Genomic DNA, 21,715 nt, shown 5'->3' on the forward strand with positions numbered 1-21,715 from the left:
TGGGGCGTGAGGTCTCCACAGTACATCGATGTTGTCGCCAGTGGTCGGCGGAAGGTGCACGTGTCCGTCGACCTGGGACCAGACCGCAGCGACGCACGGATGCACGCCAAGACCGTAGGATCCTACGCAGTGCCGTAGGGGACCACACCGCCACTTCCCAGCAAATTAGGGACACTGTTGCTCCTGGGGTATCGGCGAGGACCATTCGCAACCGTCTCCATGAAGCTGGGCTACAGTCCCGCACACCGTTAGGCCGTCTTCCGCTCACGCCCCAACATCGTGCAGCCCGCCTCCAGTGGTGTCGCGACAGGCGTGAATGGAGGGACGAATGGAGACGTGTCGTCTTCAGCGATGAGAGTCGCTTCTGCCTTGGTGCCAATGATGGTCGTATGCGTGTTTGGCGCCGTGCAGGTGAGCGCCACAATCAGGACTGCATACGACCGAGGCACACAGGGCCAACACCCGGCATCATGGTGTGGGGAGCGATCTCCTACACTGGCCGTACACCTCTGGTGATCGTCGAGGGGACACTGAATAGTGCACGGTACATCCAAACCGTCATCGAACCCATCGTTCTACCATTCCTAGACCGGCAAGGGAACTTGCTGTTCCAACAGGACAATGCACGTCCGCATGTATCCCGTGCCACCCAACGTGCTCTAGAAGGTGTAAGTCAACTACCCTGGCCAGCAAGATCTCCGGATCTGTCCCCCATTGAGCATGTTTGGGACTGGATGAAGCGTCGTCTCACGCGGTCTGTACGTCCAGCACGAACGCTGGTCCAACTGAGGCGCCAGGTGGAAATGGCATGGCAAGCAGTTCCACAGGACTACATCCAGCATTTCTACGATCGTCTCCATGGGAGAATAGCAGCCTGCATTGCTGCGAAAGGTGGATAATACACTGTACTAGTGCCGACATTGTGCATGCTCTGTTGCCTGTGTCTATGTGCCTATGGTTCTGTCAGTGTGATCATGTGATGTATCTGACCCCAGGAATGTGTCAATAAAGTTTCCCCTTCCTGGGACAATGAATTCACGGTGTTCTTATTTCAGTTTCCAGGAGTGTATTATAAGTTTTTCATAAGCACTTGTCGATTTTCTCACTACAGACTCATTTCTCCTTATACTGGGTGAGGCATGGGAAAAAAGGACTTGCTTTGAGGGGTGATAGTATTAGTGATACTGAACAAAAAACTTCACTGGACACAAGTCCTATTCCGAATGGTTTCCAAGATAGAACATGTTTAATGTACATTGTTATTTATTTTCTGTATTGTTCACTACCTTGTCGTTGTTTATAAAGTACCACACTAGTGCAGAAGAATTCGAGACACACAGTTTGATATAGTGCACTTGTGATCGGGAAACTACCTCAAATTGGCCTGTAAAAACTACCTAAGCTAAGACGCATTCGCGTATCTTTAGATTTTCAGTATCCTCTCGCTCACTTCGCGTGAACTATTAGCCGTAGGGAAAAATGTATAAACCTGTTTTTTTAGGAAATTTAATTTAGTTTAATTTTGCTCTGCGATACGTTTTCGCTAGAGGCCACCTTCACACTTTTTAGCTTCTTAAAAAGGTGGAAATAAGAGAGCGTTGTACGTTTTAGAAGTCACTCTTTCGTCCATCCTGTCTGTACTGGTCTCTTTCTCTTTAAATTCGAAATAATTGCACTAGTCGGAATAATTGTATTGTAAGGAAATTTACTAAATTTGACCTTGGCCACAAAATACTCTGCGTTCGTGTACTACCGATGACTGTGAGAAAGCTACATTGTTGTTGGAAGGTATGAATGCAAACTGAATACTGCAGACAAGATGTGCAGATGGTCGTTGCAAACATGGTCTGCTAAGACAAACCTGATCATGAAATGGGCCTGTTGCTGCATTCCTCTAGAGTTTCCTCGCCTTGCGACTTTTTGCATACATCGTTATCCGGTAAGAGTGCAACGTGGTCTCCGATGTTGTCGACTAGGTATATACAGGTGTAAATTCTAAGTAGACAAACCAGAATAACTCGAAAAATAAGCTTCACACGAAAAAATGTGTAGAGTCCAAAGTTGATTACTTTCGAGGAGGACATCTGCTGGTGCTAAAATTAGCCCCTGCAGTTGGGGCGGAAGGCAACTTTAAAATTTCTAGTGGGGATCACCCATTTTTTATTGCAGAATCAGATCCTAAATAAGAAACTACGTACATTTTGTCTTAAACATTTGTTTTTGTTGTTGGTAGTTGGCGCTGTAATTCAAGAAAATACATGTTCCCGTTTTTGCGTGGAAAATGGTTACGGAAAAATAAAACATACTTATTTACTTAGCAAATTTTGATTCACTGAAACTAAAACTCTCTCTCTCTCTCTCTCCCCATAGGGTTGGGTTTGAGAGAGAGGAATTAGAGTTCTACAATGTTGACTTATCCGAATCTGCGGAAAAAATTAATCTTTGGGTCAACATTTGTAAACCTCTAATTCCTCTCTCTCAAACCCCACCCTATGGTGAGAGAGGGAGTTTTACTTTTAACGAATCAAAATTTAAGAAATAAATAAGTTATTTTTATTTATCTGTGACCATTTTCCGCGCAGAAATGGGAACACGGATTTTCTTGAATTACAGCGCCTATGTAGAATCTGATTCTGCAATAAAATGGGTGGTCCCCATTTGAAATTTGAAAGTTGCCTCCCGCCCCACCCCCAGGGGACTAGGGTCGCGAGCTAATTTTAGCACCAGCCGACGTCCCCCTCGATATGCGTTAATCCAATAAAAACGAGGCACGAAGAAGGAATTAGCCGAATGAGACAGAAATCAGTAACTATGATGTACATGTAGAGACAAACTAATAATTACAGTTACAGAAAAATTGGATGATTTATTCAAGCTTTACGAATTGAGCACGTCATTTACGCGTTAGTCCACCTCTGGTCCTTATAAAAGCAGATATTCGGCTTGGCAGTGACTGATAGAGTTGTTCGATGTCCTTCGGGGGATATAATGCAACATTCTGTCAAACAGGCGCGTCAAAATCCCGAGGAGGACCCTGCCCGTAGCGCTCCAAGCGTTATCAACTCGGGAGAGATCCGGCAACCAGCTGGCCAACGTAGCGTCTGCCAAGCACGAAGACAAGCACAGCTCTCGGTATGTGCGGGCTCGCATTATCTTCTGAAATGTAAGCCCAGACTAGCCTGCCATGAAGGGCGTAGAATGTCGTCGACGATCGCTGGGTGCCGCATATGACAACTAAAGGGTCCTGCTATGAAATTAACTGGCATATCAAGGTCATCACAGCTGGTTTTTGAGCCAGATGGCGGGCGATAGTCAGCCCTTCGCTGGTCAGGGTGGCCGAGCGGTTCTAGGCGCTTCAGTCTGGAACCGCGCGAGCTCTACGATCGCACGTTCGAATCCTGCCTCGGGCATGGATGTGTGTGATGTCCTTAGGTTAGTTAGGTTTAAGTAGTTCAATGTAATCACCATTACTTCTCATCCTTCAGTCCTCCTTCTCTAAGAATTACAAGCTCGTGCAAATACACCTGACAGCCCCTAGACTTGCTCAAATGCATGTGGCGGCAAACACTCCTATCGATGAGTGTGGAATACACCAATGTCTTTAAACACCCTCATTGCCAAACATCAAAGGGATTAAGTTCAAGTGAACGGGGAAGCTATATTACTGAACCTCGCTCATTAAACCTATGTACTGGGTACTTTTGTAGTTGTCTTTGGCAACCAGAGTCACCGAGCGGTTCTAGGCGCTACAGTCTGGAACCGAGCGACCGCTACGGTCGCAGGTTCGCATCCTGCCTCGCACATGGGTGTGTGTGATGTCCTTAGGTTAGTTAGTTTAAGTAGTTCTAAGATCTAGGGGACTGATGACCTCAGAAGTTAAGTCCCATAGTGCTCAGAGCCATTTCAACCATTTGAACTATCTTCGCTGGTTATCGTGGTTCAGTTCAAAGTGGGGCTCATTACTGATCATTCTAGTCCAGTCAATGAGATTCAAGGGCGAATATGGGTCTGGAGACTCTGGACACCGGTGGGATACCAACTTGACTGTCACCTGCCACATAGCCCGACAACCAGTAACCTAGAGTGCCATTTCTTTTCATAGAAAGACCGCTGTGGTTGTCATCGGCGGCAACCTTATAGCACAGCTCACCGTTTCGTTGCCCTTCACGGAAAAAGTCATCCTGGGCTTACATTTCAGCAAAATAATGCCCATCCACCCATGGCGAGAGTTTCTATTGCATGTCTTTCGGGTTTGCTGAACCCTTTTTGGGCCAGCAAGGTCGCCAGACCTTTCCACAGTTGAGAAGGTCTGCTCGGGATTTTGTCGATCCAAAGCGCCAGTTGGACAGAATTTGCCACGATATCCCTCAGAAGGACATCTAACAACTCTGTCAATCGGTGTGAAGCTGATTAACTGCTTGCATAAGGGCCTGAGGTGGACCTACGCTATATTGACTTGCTGAATCTGTGAAGCTCATTCTCTTGAATAAATCATCCAATTTCCGTCCCATTCTGATAATTCCTTCGTCGTGCGTCCTCTTTTTTTTAAATGTATTTACTGGGAATTTTTGAATCCAGTGACAAAGTTGATCTGATACTTCATACGTTCGTAGCTGTTGATTTGTGTCTAACGCCTACCACAACTCAGGTAATTCGGCATCAGCTTGGGTGGCGATATGTGCTGTCTTGTGGGTCTTGTGAGCAACAGAGCGAACAGAGTTCCACGAGTTTGTTGCTAGCAGAACCCATGCTGATTCTTACAGATATCTGTATGAGTTAAAATATAGAATCTGATCAAAAAAAAAAAAAATGTCGTGTGACGACGGCCTCCCGTCGGGTAGACCGTTCGCCTGGTGCAATTCTTTCGATTTTACGCCACTTTGGCGACTTGCGCGTCGATGGGGATGAAATGATGATGGTTAGGACAACATGACACCCAGTCCCTGAGCGGAGAAAATCTCCGACCCAGCTGGGAATCGATCCCGGGCCCTCAGGATTGACATTCTGTCGCGCTGTCGCGCTGACCACTTTTTTTTTAAATCTCATTTTATGCGCTTTTGTTCGTTGCATCTGCTCGGGGTGGACGTCGTAAGACATCCGTTTAAGTTCGTTGTTGATCGATTAGCTCAGTCTTTTTATTACAGAGGGCTGCTAACCCTCTAACCGAACACGCTGAGCTACCGTGCCGGCATCGGACATCCAGTTATTCTCAGCGTTAATACTGTCTTGTACGGGGTCCTCTGTAATCAAAGATGTGAAAATTTTATTTTTATTTACTTTTGCGGCCGGATGCCCTTCCTGTCACCGCAGTCGTAAATTACGCAAGAGAGGGGAGTGTGGTGCACCGTCCATTTATGGATTGTGTGAACATTGTTCTGTTTCGCACTTTGGGGACCAACCCAGCAATTGCCTAAACGAACGTGGGAAACTGCCTAAAAACTACGCTCAAGCTGACCTGTGTACCAACCACGGTCGTTAATTCGCCGACAAATTCGATCCGGGTCTCGTTCTCCTTCCTGTCTGGTAAGCCAGCGCGCTGTGTATTACTCTATACGAGCAGGTGAATATTAACCGAAATCTTCAGTTGAAACATCCGGGCTGAGAGGCTGTGGTCGATGTATAAAATTCCACCTAACGTTTCGTCTCCATCTGCGGGAGACATCTTCTGAGGTCGTCCAGCTTCAGCCACTGTGGCTCCAGGTCCTCTCGTATTTATAGAGCGCATACTGGGCACCTCCATTCGTCACGTGATGCCGACGGTATGCCTATCTTTGGAAGGCGTCATCATTCTCGATTAAGAGTAATCGTTTTTCATTCTACTGGCACAACGTCGACATTCATATTTTGTCCAACTTTAAAACTTTCTCTTTTCTATTAAAATTATTATGGTGTTTGTGAATCTCTATTGCTCCTCTATACATGCGCGCATGATAATGGAATGTTCGTGCTAGAACACTTGCCTCATTAAATTTAATTTCGTGGTTCCCATCTCGAAAAACATGCTCAGCTACGGCCGATTTTTCGATGTGTCCTAAGCGACAGTTTCTTTTATGTTCGGCTAAGCGGGTGTTTACACTTCTTTTCGTTGTTCCAATATATACTTGTCCACAACTGCATGGAATTTTGTACACCCCAAATGTTTCTAGGGGGTGTCGGCAACTTTTGCAGTTCTTAAATCTTCCTTAATCTTCTTGGTGGGTCTGGAGATTGTTTCGATCCCATACTTGGCCAGAACTTTCCCGATGCGGTCCGTGACTTTATTAATGAACGGCAGGAAAACTTTTCCAGTAGGTGACCTCTGTCTCTCTGGACTTCTGGCTTCTTCGTTGATAGAGGGCTCGCTCAATTTCCTTGCTGGTATATCCTTTTTCATGAAGGCCGACCGCAAATGATTTAGTTCGTCTTGCAAATAAGCCGGCTCGCAGATTTTGTTGGCTCTGTCCACCATGGTTTTCATGACACATCTTTTTTGCCTAGGATGATGGTTTGATTCCTTGGTGAGGTGTGGAGATGAGTGTTCTTTCTACACTCCTGGAAATAGAAATAAGAACACCGTGAATTCATTGTCCCAGGAAGGGGAAACTTTATTGACACATTCCTGGGGTCATATACATCACATGATCACACTGACAGAACCACAGGCACATAGATACAGGCAACAGAGCATGCACAATGTCGGCACTAGTATAGTGTATATCCACCTTTCGCAGCAATGCAGGCTGCTATTCTCCCATGGAGACGAACGTAGAGATGCTGGATGTAGTCCTGTGGAACGGCTTGCCATGCCATTTCCACCTGGCGCCTCAGTTGGACCAGCGTTCGTGCTGGACGTACAGACCGCGTGAGACGACGCTTCATCCAGTCCCAAACATGCTCAATGGGGGACAGATCCGGAGATCTTGCTGGCCAGGGTAGTTGACTTACACCTTCTAGAGCACGTTGGGTGGCACGGGATACATGCGGACATGCATTGTCCTGTTGGAACAGCAAGTTCCCTTGCCGGTCTAGGAATGGTAGAACGATGGGTTCGATGACGGTTTGGATGTACCGTGCACTATTCAGTATCCCCTCGACGATCACCAGAGGTGTAAGGCCAGTGTAGGAGATCGCTCCCCACACCATGATGCCGGGTGTTGGCCCTGTGTGCCTCGGTCGTATGCAGTCCTGATTGTGGCGCTCACCTGCACGGCGCCAAACACGCATACGACCATCATTTGCACCAAGGCAGAAGCGACTCTCATCGCTGAAGACGACACGTCTCCATTCGTCCCTCCATTCACACCTGTCGCGACACCACTGGAGGCGGGCTGCACGATGTTGGGGCGTGAGCGGAAGACGGCCTAACGGTGTGCGGGACCGTAGCCCAGCTTCATGGAGACGGTTGCGAATGGTCCTCGCCGATACCCCAGGAGCAACAGTGTCCCTAATTTGCTGGGAAGTGGCGGTGCGGTCCCCTACGGCACTGCGTAGGATCCTACGGTCTTGGCGTGCATCCGTGCGTCGCTGCGGTCCGGTCCCAGGTCGACGGGCACGTGCACCTTCCGCCGACCACTGGCGACAACATCGATGTACTGTGGAGACCTCACGCCCCACGTGTTGAGCAATTCGGCGGTACGTCCACCCGGCCTCCCGCATGCCCACTATACGCCCTCGCTCAAAGTCCGTCAACTGCACATACGGTTCACGTCCACGCTGTCGCGGCATGCTACCAGTGTTAAAGACTGCAATGGAGCTCCGTATGCCACGGCAAACTGGCTGACACTGACGGCGGCGGTGCACAATTGCTGCGCAGCTAGCGCCATTCGACGGCCAACACCGCGGTTCCTGGTGTGTCCGCTGTGCCGTGTGTGTGATCATTGCTTGTACAGCCCTCTCGCAGTGTCCGGAGCAAGTATGGTGGGTGTCAATGTGTTCTTTTTTCCATTTCCAGGAGTGTATATACCTTGTGGCCCAGCGTCCCATTACCGACACATCCAGGAAGTTTAGTTGACCGTTGCCCTCTTTCTCCATCGTAAACTGCATCTTCGGGTTAATACTGTTCAGATGCACCAAGAAGACACCCAGCTCTTCTTCACCATAAGTCCACACTAGAAATGTGTCATCAACATAGCGGTAGCATTTAGCTGGCTTTTTGCTGGCAGCCCGGAAGTTTCAACTGAAGACAACACCGACCGTGAAAGCCTACATTGTATGATTAACCCAAATGTCTAGTTTGATCGTGCAAGTTAACGGTAACAAAATTAAACGGCAAAGATTGTGCTATGTTATGTGACTCACCTTCCGACATGGACGTGTTGACGAGCGCGCAGATGGCCGACCTGCTGACCTGTGTGAGCGTGAAGGCGGGCACGTGCTGTGGGAAGAAGCCGGTGGCAACGGCCGATGGAGCCGCCACCGGGGGGTTGTAGAAGTAGCCGCCTCCTGCCGCTCCCGTCGTCAGCTGTGCACACACAATACACATCAGCGAGACCGCCGACGTAACGTTTCTTGTCGGTGGGCGAGGAGGACGTGGACAGAACACTAGCTCAACCACGCTACTGCTTGCAGACTATTTGGCATTGAAACTTTAGCTATGGAACGTATGTTCTTTGGTGGGAAATTACGGTGAACAGTTGGAAAAATCCGCTAGCTAGTGATCTGCTGCTGGACACGCTCGCGTTTACTAAATACTAAATACCCTAACGAGCCCAAACATTATCACCAACTCCTTATTAGTGCCTAGGTCAACTTCTGGAATGCAATGCAGCAGTGATTCTGCGTGGCGTGAACGCAAGAAGTCGTTGGTGAGTTTCCGGAGCTGTTGAAAGGTCTCTGTTGGATTCCTTTCATGTTAATTTCTTAAATCTGTTGTCATTTACGGCGTACATTCCACTTCTAAATTTACTGGCGTGTTCTGACTCTATCTGAGAGGAGACTGAGCAGTGGAACGTGTTACTTTACAAGTAAACAAGAACTATCTGTCACACTACTACACTTTAAAACACAGTTTATATGTAATTCATGTCTCATACGGAACCTACGTCCGTTTTCTTTTATATACTGTATATGATAAGATACTGTCATCCCCCTTCCCTTCTGTGTGAGAGGATGAATGAGTAAATGTATTTCTAGTTGCATGCTTGATGGTAACAGACAAGCCTGTCTGCTAGAGAACAGTAGGACCAACGTCGGAACAGGTAGCTACGCTTTCTAGAAGCAAAGAGGCTTCTATTCTTAGTATGGTCCTGTCCGTCCCTTGTCATGTTGGTATAGGAAGCTGCCGCTCTGGTCGCTTCCGATTGTATCTGTGAGGCACCCTCAGTAGGGGCCCACGCCAGTCTGTCCGTAGCGAGCGTCTGAAGTGGTAAGATCTCTGGCTAAGCGCGTCTCTGCTAAATCCGTAGGACAATGGATTTTTTAAGTTCAGCCTAACCAACAGTTTAATCACCTTTGTTTCAGGTTTAGATCTAAAATATCGTATGTTATCTTAAATTTCAACGCAGTGTAATTCGAGTGTGAAGTTCAGAATGTCTTCCAGTAGTTGCTTTGTCACTACTTTGTGAGCAAAGTAGTACCACATGTTGATGATCTGTAACCCTAACTAAGATAATCAATCTTAAATGCGAATGTGCGTGAGATTATAACGTCTCGTCTTGACAATATTTTTCAATATAGCAACTTGCCTTTTATGTTCAACCCACGTGGGGTGTACTTTGTGAGACCAGTACCACGTGCTTATACAATTGTTTGACCCATCAGGTTAAAAGTATGACGATAGTAACCAGTTCGAGGTTTTTCTTTTGTAAATTGCTTTTAGATCTAATTTATTTTAATTATCAAAATTATTGTGGAGTTACACTCTTTGTGTAAACCAAGTTGACCACGTGAAGCATATGGTGTAGTCATCAAAGTAGCCCTCAACTATCCTTTTCGAGAACATTTCACAGACAATTAGTATGAATGTAGTATAGCAGTGTGTGGTAATTTCATGACGGACTGGATTGAGCTACGACCATAACTTCTTTAGGTGAAAATTGAATCGGTTGGTTGTGGTTAATTTCCTCTTGTATATGTTTCAACGTTCTTCGTGTGTTATTTTATGAATGCAGTCTCCTAATCTTTGCTCGATATTTGATGTGTTCCGTAAGATTACAAACTCACATTTTTACAATCCTAAATAAGGCTCCAGTTTAGTTATGAATCGAGTTTAGTATGCTGAAATTTTAACGGAACAATGATCAATTTTAAAATAAATGTTCAAATATAAACTGATTTATTTCTTTTTATTTAAATTCTCTTTTTATATATGTCTCACCGGTTGTCGTAAGATGACAATTAAAAGATTATAATTAATGTTAGTCTGGTTGGGAATTTGGTAAGCTAGACTGGATACCTGGTGAAACAGTTGCTCAGTAATGCAAGGATAACTTCCCCAGATAGCTCACAGCTTTTAACCCGTTTTTATTATCTTGAATATCAGCACCGCTTTCAGAACAACTTAATGCATCAACTTTACACTGTGTGGCACCAGATGTCTACTCATGGGTCATGTAATAAACGTAATCAACGGGCTGGTAGAGTTTTTGAGCAGGGAGCTGGCGCCTGACAGCGTCCCATATGTGTTCCAGCTGTCATAGTGTCTTCAATTTTTACCATAGGTGCCACGGAATCCCAGTGAATGTTGTACACAGCTTGAACATGACCCTACTGGGTTTCATGCAGTCGCTCAACTGGATCCTGACATATCCACACTTGACCATGGGCCTGGTTTAGAATAAATGTGATTCATCTAATTAGACGACACATTTCCATTGATCCATGCTCCATTCTCGATGATCAGGTTCTCACTGCAATAGTAACTGACGATGCCGCTGAGTCAGTATGGAAACACATGGATTTGTCTGCTGCCTAGCCCCATGTTCATTGATCTATGCTGAATGGTGTTCTCTGAAACACTTGTGCCTGCACCAGCATTGTACTCTGTTGTCAGGTATAGCCCAGATCGCTGCCTATCATGCTTCAAAGAGAGGACTGTTGCGCGCCAGAATGAGTACAGTGTGAACACCTGATGTTTTGAAGCTTTCACTGAGCGAGCTCAGAGCCATCCACGCAGCTCGGCACTGGTGTGTCAATCAGAATGTCAATATGGTGTACCACCTGTGTAGCAGAAAGCAAGGGACTAGACGAGCATTGCCACCTCTGAACAAGCGAAGCGAAAGAGCAAGCTCCACAGCACATCATAATGGGGCAGTATTAAGTAGCCTTCCGTAACTTCAAGCACCAGAGTGATACTGTAATAATTAAACGTTGCAAAACGACTTGAACTCGACAACCAAGAATAGTTATTGAGCTCCCACAATGAGACACGGAATACTGGCGAGTCCAGTAAACCAGAAGAAATTCGCTCATCCACCTAGAGCCACCACAGGATTGGTGCGAGCTCTGCTGCTTAAACAACCGGGCTTTCGGTGGTTATGGACATATTCAGTCGTGCCACCAGTCTGCCCATGTAACAAATATCAAATGGTTCAAATGGCTCTGAGAACTATGGGACTTAACATCTGAGGTCATCAATCCCCTAGAACTTAGAACTACTTAAATCTAACTAACCTAACGACATCACACACATCCATGCCCGAGGCAGGATTCGAGCCTGCGACCGTAGCGGTCGAGCGGTTCTAGACTGAAGCGCCCAGAACCGTTCGGCCACAGCGGCCGGCTCACAAGTATCAGAGAGAATGACAATCTATTGAGTTCCAGTGAATCCATGCCAAGCTGATCGATTATGGCCTGGCTGTTACTTGCTTCCTGACTTCGAACACTGGGCGCAGTCATTCCGAAGCAATCCACAGTCGTGGTATATATTACAGCTTACTCTGACGTCGTGGATGAGGGGAGGACTGTTTTGCTGCCAGGCCTCCACCACTGATGTTCGTTCGTGGATGATTTGCAGGCTGTCATCTCCACAACATCCTGGCTAGGTGCGTCCACACGCCCCTTGGGCCATTCCGTGAGCATATGCTGTAATCTTTGTTGTTCCAAAGAAACTCGGGCCTGTCCTTCGCGACATCCGTCGTTCTGGGCAGCACAGCCGGTTATACTCGCCTAAGCGCATGATGGGTCGTCCACGAGAACACTGAGGTGCAGAGCGCTCTGAGCTGCAAAACGCTCGGTAACGTACAAAGCCCTTATCTCCCCCGCTGAGGCTCGCACGACTGGCTGACGTGACGCTTCAAGTGTTCTTCCCACCGCACACTTGAAGCCCACGCGGTGCATGACGCTTCAAAGTAGCTACATTATTCTGTGTATTCATCCTGGCAATAGAATAACTTTCCGGATATCACTGCTTGCTGACGCGTCTGGGTGTAGGGCGCGACCAGTGCCTCACCCTCTCTTGCCTCCCTGACCCGTAGCAGCGTTGGCAAACATGGGTCACACTCCAGGGCGAACCTCTGCCCTCCACATTCTGCGATGAGTTTGTGGACCTCCAACAACTTGTCGCCTTCCAGTGTTTTCACCATCCTTAAACCATTCAATCACTTTCTATACAGGGTGTTACAAAAAGGTACGGCCAAATTTTTAGGAAACATTCCTCACACACAAACAAAGAAAATACACTACTGGAAATTGAAATAAGAACACCGTGAATTCATTGTCCCAGGAAGGGGAAACTTTATTGACACATTCCTGGGGTCAGATACATCACATGATCACACTGACAGAAGCACAGGCACATAGACACAGGCAACAGAGCATGCACAATGTCGGCACTAGTACAGTGTATTATCCACCTTTCACAGCAATGCAGGCTGCTATTCTCCCATGGAGACGATCGTTGAGATGCTGGATGTAGTCCTGTGGAACGACTTGCCATGCCATTTCCACCTGGCGCCTCAGTTGGACCAGCGTTCGTGCTGGACGTACAGACCGCGTGAGACGACACTTCATCCAGTCCCAAACATGCTCAATGGGGGACAGATCCGGAGATCTTGCTGGCCAGGGTAGTTGACTTACACATTCTAGAGCACGTTGGGTGGCACGGGATACATGCGGACGTGCATTGTCCTGTTGTAACAGCAAGTTCCCTTTCCGGTCTAGGAATGGTAGCACGATGGGTTCGATGACGGTTTGGATGTACCGTCCACTATTCAGTGTCCCCTCGACGATCAGCAGAGGTGTACGGCCAGTGTAGGAGATCGCTCCCCACACCATGATGCCGGGTGTTGGCCCTGTGTGCCTCGGTCGTATGCAGTCCTGATTGTGGCGCTCACCTGCATGGCGCCAAACACGCATACGACCATCATTGGCACCAAGGCAGAAGCGACTCTCATCGCTGAAGACGACATGTCTCCATTCGTCCCTCCATTCACGCCTGTCGCGACACCACTGGAGGCGGGCTGCACGATGTTGGGGCGTGAGCGGAAGACGTCCTAACGGTGTGCGGGACCGTAGCCCAGCTTCATGGAGACGGTTGCGAATGGTCCTTGCCGATACCCCAGGAGCAACAGTGTCCCTAATTTGCTAGCAAGTGGCGGTGCGGTCCCCTACGGCACTGCGTAGGATCCTACGGTCTTGGCGTGCATCCGTGCGTCGCTGCGGTCCGGTCCCAGGTCGACGGGCACGTGCACCTTCCGCCGACCACTGGCGACAACATCGATGTACTGTGGAGACCTCACGCCCCACGTGTTGAGCAATTCGGCGGTACGTCCACCCGGCCTCCCGCATGCCCACTATACGCCCTCGCTCAAAGTCCGTCAACTGCACATACGGTTCACGTCCACGCTGTCGCGGCATGCTACCAGTGTTAAAGACTGCGATGGAGCTCCGTATGCCACGGCAAACTGGCTGACACTGACGGCGGCGGTGCACAATTGCTGCGCAGCTAGCGCCATTCGACGGCCAACACCGCGGTTCCTGGTGTGTCCGCTGTGCCGTGCGTGTGATCATTGCTTGCACAGCCCTCTCGCAGTGTCCGGAGCAAGTATGGTGGGTCTGACACACCGGTGTCAATGTGTTCTTTTTTCCATTTCCAAGAGTGTATGTTATGTGGACATGTGTCCGAAAACGCTTACTTTCCATGTTAGAGCTCATTTTATTACTTCTTTTCAAATCACATTAATCATGGGATGGAAATACACAGCAACAGAACGTACCAGCGTGACTTCAAACACTTTGTTACAGGAAATGTTCAAAATGTCCTCCGTTAGCGAGTATACATGCATCCACCCTCTGTCGCATGGAATCCCTGATGCGCTGATGCAGCCCTGGAGGATGGCGTATTGTATCACAGCCGTCCACAATATGAGCACGAAGAGTCTCTAGATTTGGTACCGGGGTTGCGTAGGCAAGAGCTTTCAAATGCCCCCATAAATGAAAGTCATGAGGGTTGAGGTCAGGAGAGCGTGGAGGCCATGGAATTTTCCGCCTCTACCAATCCATCGGTCACCGAATCTCTTGTTGAGAAGCGTACGAACACTTCGACTGAAATGTGCAGGAGCTCCATCTTGCATAAACCACATGTTGTGTCGTACTTGTAAAGGCATATGTTCTAGCAGCACAGGTAGAGTATCCCGTATGAAATCATGATAACGTGATCCATTGAGCGTAGGTGGAAGAACATGGGGCCCAATCGAGACATCACCAACAATGCCTTGCCAAACGTTCACAGAAAATCTGTGTTGATGTCGTGACTGCACAATTGCGTACTGATTCTCGTCAGCCCACTCATGTTGATGGTGAAAATTTACAATTTGATCACGTTGGAATGAAGCCTCATCCGTAAAGAGAACATTTGCACTGAAATGAGGATTGACACATTGTTGGATGAACCATTCGCAGAAGTGTACCCGTGGAGGCCAATCAGCTGCTAGTAGTTCCTGCACACGCTGTACATGGTATGGAAACAACTGATTCTCCCGTAGCACTCTCCATACAGCGACGTGGTCAACGTTACCTTGTACAGCAGCAACTTCTCTGACGCTGACATTAGGGTTATCGTCAACTGCACGAAGAATTGCCTCGTCCATTCCAGGTGTCCTCGTCGTTCTAGGTCTTCCCCAGTCGCGAATCATATGCTGGAATGTTCCGTGCTCCCTAAGACGCCGATCAATTGCTTCGAATGTCTTCCTGTCGGGACATTTTCGTTCTGGAAATCTGTCTCGATACAAACGTACCGCGCCATGGCTATTGCCCCGTGCTAATCCATACATCAAATGGGCATCTGACAACTCTGCATTTGTAAACATTGCACTGACTGCAAAACCACGTTCGTGAGAACACTAACCTGTTGATGCTACGTACTGATGTGCTTGATGCTAGTACTGTAGAGCAATGAGTCGCATGTCATCACAAGCACCGAAGTCAACATTACCTTCCTTCAATTGGGCCAACTGGCGGTGAATCGAGGAAGTACAGTACATACTGACGAAACTAAAATGAGCTCTAACATGGAAATTAAGCGTTTCCGGACAAATATCCACATAACATATTTCTTTACCTGTGTGAGAGGAATGTTTCCTGAAAGTTTGGCCGTACTTTTTTGTAACACCCTGTTGATACGCCAACAGCATGTGAACAGCTGACCGGCTTCGCCATTTCCAAGAAGCTCGATCGCAGGCCCCGGCCCATAACGATCAGCCATTCGTCCAGGTCACTTACGTCAGTGGATTTCCCCGCTTGTGGCCCATATCGTAGGTAGAATTAATCCTCAGTCGTCCCTGCTCCGTTTAAACACGTTCCTTGCCACACAGCGCCACAAGGGCACATTAAATCTCGCGGCTGGCAGTGGTCGTAACGTTTTTAATGTTTTGGCCTATCAGTGGTGGCCTATAGGTAGACGCTACGCATGCGAAGTAATACCGTTTGCTAGGTAGACGCTACGCATGCGAAGTAATACCGTTTGCTACGTCACACTGGTTGCTAACGGGCTCCACAATTAATTACGACATGAAAAAAAGTCTGAAGGAGCTTTGGCGCCACAATTCTCAAATTCCGACGCTCCACAGTACCGAAACTTTGTTTCCAGACTCGGCTTCCCTCCTGAAAAATGACTAGTTTGCGCAACATACTAAGCGTTGTCGATGTTTTTGATACACTCTGTGGATTGTTATAGCTAGAGTCGAAGGTCGTATTTGTGAGAACGTGTCTCAGTGTGAACACGGAGTACAAGGATATGCAGATTCCCGATCACTCACAGTGCACTAAGCCTTCCGTGTTTGGAACAATTGTAGACATGACCTGTCTCTTGCTCTAATACACCGTTTTCTAAAAGCACAACTGAATTATACAGTTCATGTCATTCCTTATATACACTCCTGGAAACTGAAATAAGAACACCGTGAATTCATTGTCCCAGGAAGGGGAAACTTTATTGACACATTCCTGGGGTCAGATACATCACATGATCACACTGACAGAACCACAGGCACATAGACACAGGCAACAGGGCATGCACAATGTCGGCACTAGTACAGTGTATTATCCACCTTTCGCAGCAATGCAGGCTGCTATTCTCCCATGGAGACGATCGTAGAGATGCTGGATGTAGTCCTGTGGAACGGCTTGCCATGCCATTTCCACCTGGCGCCTCAGTTGGACCAGCGTTCGTGCTGGACGTACAGACCGCGTGAGACGACACTTCATCCAGTCCCAAACATGCTCAATGGGGGACAGATCCGGAGATCTTGCTGGCCAGGGTAGTTGACTTACACATTCTAGAGCACGTTGGGTGGCACGGGATACATGCGGACGTGCATTGTCCTGTTGTAACAGCAAGTTCCCTTGCCGGTCTAGGAATGGTAGCACGATGGGTTCGATGACGGTTTGGATGTACCGTGCACTATTCAGCGTCCCCTCGACGATCACCAGAGGTGTACGGCCAGTGTAGGAGATCGCTCCCCACACCATGATGCCGGGTGTTGGCCCTGTGTGCCTCGGTCGTATGCAGTCCTGATTGTGGCGCTCAACAGCACGGCGCCTAACACGCATACGACCATCATTGGCACCAAGACAGAAGCGACTCTCATCGCTGAAGACGACACGTCTCCATTCGTCCCTCCATTCACGCCTGTCGCGACACCACTGGAGGCGGGCTGCACGATGTTGGGGCGTGAGCGGAAGACGGCCTAACGGTGTGCGGGACCGTAGCCCAGCTTCATGGAGACGGTTGCGAATGGTCCTCGCCGATACCCCAGGAGCAACAGTGTGCCTAATTTGCTGGGAAGTGGCGGTGCGGTCCCCTACGGCACTGCGTAGTATCCTACGGTCTTGGCGTGCATCCGTGCGTCGCTGCGGTCCGGTCCCAGGTCGACGGGCACGTGCACCTTCCGCCGACCACTGGCGACAACATCGATGTACTGTGGAGACCTCACGCCCCACGTGTTGAGCAATTCGGCGTTACGTCCACCCGGCCTCCCGCATGCCCACTATACGCCCTCGCTCAAAGTCCGTCAACTGCACATACGGTTCACGTCCACGCTGTCGCGGCATGCTACCAGTGTTAAAGACTGCAATGGAGCTCCGTATGCCACGGCAAACTGGCTGACACTGACGGCGGCGGTGCACAAATGCTGCGCAGCTAGAGCCATTCGACGGCCAACACCGGGGTTCCTGGTGTGTCCGCTGTGCCGTGCGTGTGATCATTGCTTGTACAGCCCTCTCGCAGTGTCCGGAGCAAGTATGGTTGGTCTGACACACCGGTGTCAATGTGTTCTTTTTTCCATTTCCAGGAGTGTAGATATGTCAGAAATCTGTACGACTGTAAAACTAGGAGGACCATTCTTGCGTTGCAGTTTAGCTTGCTTGGTTAGTTATCAAAGGCACTATTTGTAAGCTGTAGAGAGGTTTTAAACACAGCCGTTCTACGTGTGTGGGAAAAGTAATCAAATTGCCAATATTGTGAGCGATCTGGCAACACTGTGTTATTCTACTTTTGTAGAATCCCTTCCAGATGCTCAATTCGAGTTTCAACTCCGTACAGCCATCACCTGATTCTATGACCGCCATCAGTAAAGAATAATTTTCGTTATGTGTTACGAAAACGGAAAAGCGGAATTTAGAGCAACGTTATGCAATCAGGTTTTGTGTTAAACTTGGGGAATCCGCGAGTGTGACTTCTGAAAAGTTGAAACAGGCCTATGGAGAACATTCCGCAAGAGAACAATTTTTTCGCTGGCATCAACCATTTCCGAAAGGCCGAGAACACGTTGAAGATGAACCTCGCTCAGAGAGACCTACAACTTAAAAAACCGACGGAAAACGTGTGTGTTCTCTTGTGACGTCAGATCGATGTTTAACCATAAGGATGGTGGATGACCTGTTAAACTCGTTCACTGTACATCAAATTTTAGCCGAAGATATGCACGTTGCAGACAAGTCGATGCTGCATCGTGACAATGCCTCATGACACACGGCCACTTCCATCACGGAATTTTCGAACTGAAAAGGCATTCATGTTGTTCCGCAGTCCCCCTGCTCAGCTGATTTGAGTCCTTGCGCCTTTTTTCTTTTTCTGAAATTGAAAAATGTCGTAAAAGGGCGTCATTTTTGGACCCTGGAGAACATAAAAGGAATGTGACTGACATGTTAGAGGCTGTACCGGTTAAAACCTTTCAGCATTGCTACCAAGACTAGGAACAACGACTCCTCTCATGTATAGCTGTTGAACGGAACTACTTCAAAGGGGACAATATTGTTATTTAGAAGAAAAGCTTTGATAGATAAAAAATCAGTCTCATTATTTTTCTCACATACGTCGTATGCTACTATGGATCGTGTGTTCAAGGAAGCCGTAAAGACGTTTCCCATGAGCGTTGATACATATGTTCGAGGCTTTCCCCACGTAATAACTGGTTAAATTGTTCATGGCGTAGCGTCGGACGGTATTGTTTAAACTATTTTCAAGAGGCAGCTGCTCGTGACCTTCAGATGCAAACGACGCTGGGCTCCGTTAAAGATGACCTATATCCAAAAAGACCAGGAATGTACAAAATCCCATACCATTGTGATAAATCTCATATTTGTCAGACGTGATGCATTGCCAAAGATTGATGCCATAGCATATTATGTCAGCCACAAAAATCTGCTGTATCTGAACACTGTCGTCATACAGTACACGGAGATACAAAGATATACTCGTCCACCTCCACGTACTGGGACTCCATCATTAAAGAAGTGGTCGAACGACTTAATTAACATGTCATTTCTGGAAACCCAGAATCTACTCTGTAGGAATCAACGTGGATTCCGGAAGCAGCGATCGTGTGAGACCCAACTGGCTTTATTTGTTCATGAGACCTTGAAAATATTAGATACAGGCTTCCAGGCAGATGCCATTTTCCTTGACTTCCGAAAGGCGTTCGATACAGTTCCGCACTGTCGCCTGATAAACAAAGTAAGAGCCTACGGAATATCAAACAAGCTGTGTGGCTGGATTAAAGAGTTTTTAGCAAACAGAACAACAGCATGTTGTTCTCAATGGAGAGATGTCTACAGACGTTAAAGTAACCTCTGGCGTACCACGGGGGAGTGTTATGGGGCCATTGCTTTTCACAATATATCTAAATGACCTGGTAGATAGTGTCGGAAGTTCCATGCGGCTTTTCGCGGATGATGCTGTAGTATACAGAGAAGTTGGAGCATTAGAAAATTGCAGCGAAATGCAGGAAGATCTGCAGCGGATAGGCACTTGATGCAGGGAGTGGCAACTGACCCTTAACACAGACAAATGTAATGTATTGCGCATAATTAGAAAGAAGGATGCTTCATTGTATGATTATATGATAGCGGAACAAACACTGGTAGCAGTTACTTCTGTAAAATTTCTGGGAGTATGCGTACGGAACGATTTGAAGTGGAATGAACATATAAAATGAACTGTTGGTAAGGCGGGTACCAGGTTGAGATTCATTGGGAGAGTCCTTAGAAAATTTAGTCCATCAACAAAGGAGGAGGCTTAGAAAACACTCGTTCAGCCTATACATGAGTATTGCTCATCAGTGTGGGATCCGTACCAGATCGGGTTGACGGAGGAGATAGAGAAGATCCAGTGAAGAGCGGCGCGTTTCGTCACAGGGTTATTTGGTAAGCGTGATAGCGTTACGGAGATGTTTAGCAAACTCAAGTGGCAGACTCTTCAAGAGAGGCGCTCTGCATCGCGGTGTAGCTTGCTGTCCAGGTTTCGAGAGGGTGCGTTTCTGAATGAGGTATCGAATATGTTGCTTCCCCCTACATATACCTCCCGAGGAGATCACGAATGTAAAATTAGAGAGAATCGAGCGCACACGGAGGCTTTCCGGCAGTCGTTCTTCCCGCGAACCATACACGATTGGAACAGGAAAGGGAGGTAATGAGAGTGGCACATAAAGTGCCCTCCGCCACACACCGTTGGGTGGCTTGCGGGGTATAAATGTAGATGTAGATGTAGAACATAGACACGGGATTTCGGAGCAGCGCAGTTTGGGAACCAGCATTGGTGGCACTAAGACGTCATCGACCGCAAACAAAGGAATACAACGAGTTAACATTGCTGAGGAATCAAATCCGATACATTTAAGCCGGGCACCTTGCCTATGCGTATATCCTGCGGCCCACGATTTGCGGCTAGCCTTTTCCGTGACTCGTGAGGGAAGTTCGCGGCCCAAATCTCCGGCAGGGGACTCTCGACGTCGACGTCTACCATGATGACGCTGTAGATCCTTGGCGCCTGCGTTTTTCTAGCGAGCCCAGCCATAAATCTCCAAGACACAACAGCAATGCGCCAGCGGCACTTGAAAATAGTAGCATGGGTCTCGTGATTGTGCAGTTTGAATAACGCTCAAGTCAATAACATTTTTCCGGGTTTCGGACTGCATTGTCAACTATAAAATTCTGATGTTTCGGCTACTATTGAAAGACCCCTTCCTCAGAGCGTATTGCAAATTGCTGAATGGACACTAGCTTGATAAAGCTTTGCATCACCCCGGTTCCCAGAACTGCTGAAGACAGACGTTGACTGTGGATATTTTATCACAGACACAGTGCCTTCTACTGTTCAGAGATGTCACTAAACTCGCCCAGAGATGTAAACAATCTTGCACGCCTATTAGACGGAGGGGGCCCGAAAGCCGATTAGTTCCAGTCATTCTACCAGGAATGAGGTACACGGCTTGTGTTGTCTGTAGTTCAACCATGCCTAGATGGGCAATACCGCGGTTCGATCGCGTCCGCATTGTTACTTTGTGCCAGGAAGGGCTCTAAAAAAGGGAAGTGTCCAGGCGTCTCGGTGTGAACTAAAGCGATATTGTTCGGCCATGGAGGAGATACAGAGAGACAGGAACTGTCGATGACTTGCCTCGCTCAGGCGGCCCATGGGCTACTACTGCAGTGGATGGCCGCTACCTACGAATTATGGCTCGGAGGAACACTTACAGCAACGCCAGCATGTTGAATAAAGCTTTTCGTGCAGCCACAGGACGCCGTGTGACGACTCCCGACGTCCATGGCGAGGTTTATCTTTGCAACCACGACACCATGCAGCGCGGTACATATGGGCCCAACAACATGCCGAATTGTCCGCTCAGGACTGGCATCACGTTCACTTCACCGATGAGTGTCGCATATGCCGTCAACCAGACAATGGTCGGAGATGTGTTTGGAGGCAACCCACGCCTTAGACACACTGTCCAGCGAGAGCAGCAATGTGGAGGTTCTCTGCTGTTTTGGGGTGGCATTTTGTGGGGCCTACGTACGCCGCTGGTGG

The 21,715-nt window shown here is 48.0% G+C and overlaps 2 protein-coding genes across 2 annotated transcripts in view; one reads left to right on the plus strand and one right to left on the minus strand.

Moving 5' to 3' along the window:
• The window catches only part of LOC126284273 (uncharacterized), a 626,414-nt gene that overhangs the window by 324,378 nt on the left and 280,321 nt on the right, over positions 1-21,715 (plus strand). The gene's annotated exons all lie outside the window — the stretch shown is intronic.
• The window catches only part of LOC126284275 (superoxide dismutase [Cu-Zn]-like), a 131,534-nt gene that overhangs the window by 23,054 nt on the left and 86,765 nt on the right, over positions 1-21,715 (minus strand). Inside the window, exon 3 of the mRNA XM_049983091.1 lies at positions 8,278-8,440. Within this exon, the coding sequence (XP_049839048.1) occupies positions 8,278-8,440 (163 nt within the window). The remainder of the gene's footprint in view (positions 1-8,277; positions 8,441-21,715) is intronic.

The sequence above is a fragment of the Schistocerca gregaria genome, chromosome 8 (assembly GCF_023897955.1).
Source record: "Schistocerca gregaria isolate iqSchGreg1 chromosome 8, iqSchGreg1.2, whole genome shotgun sequence".
Classification (NCBI taxonomy): Eukaryota; Metazoa; Arthropoda; class Insecta; order Orthoptera; family Acrididae; genus Schistocerca; species Schistocerca gregaria.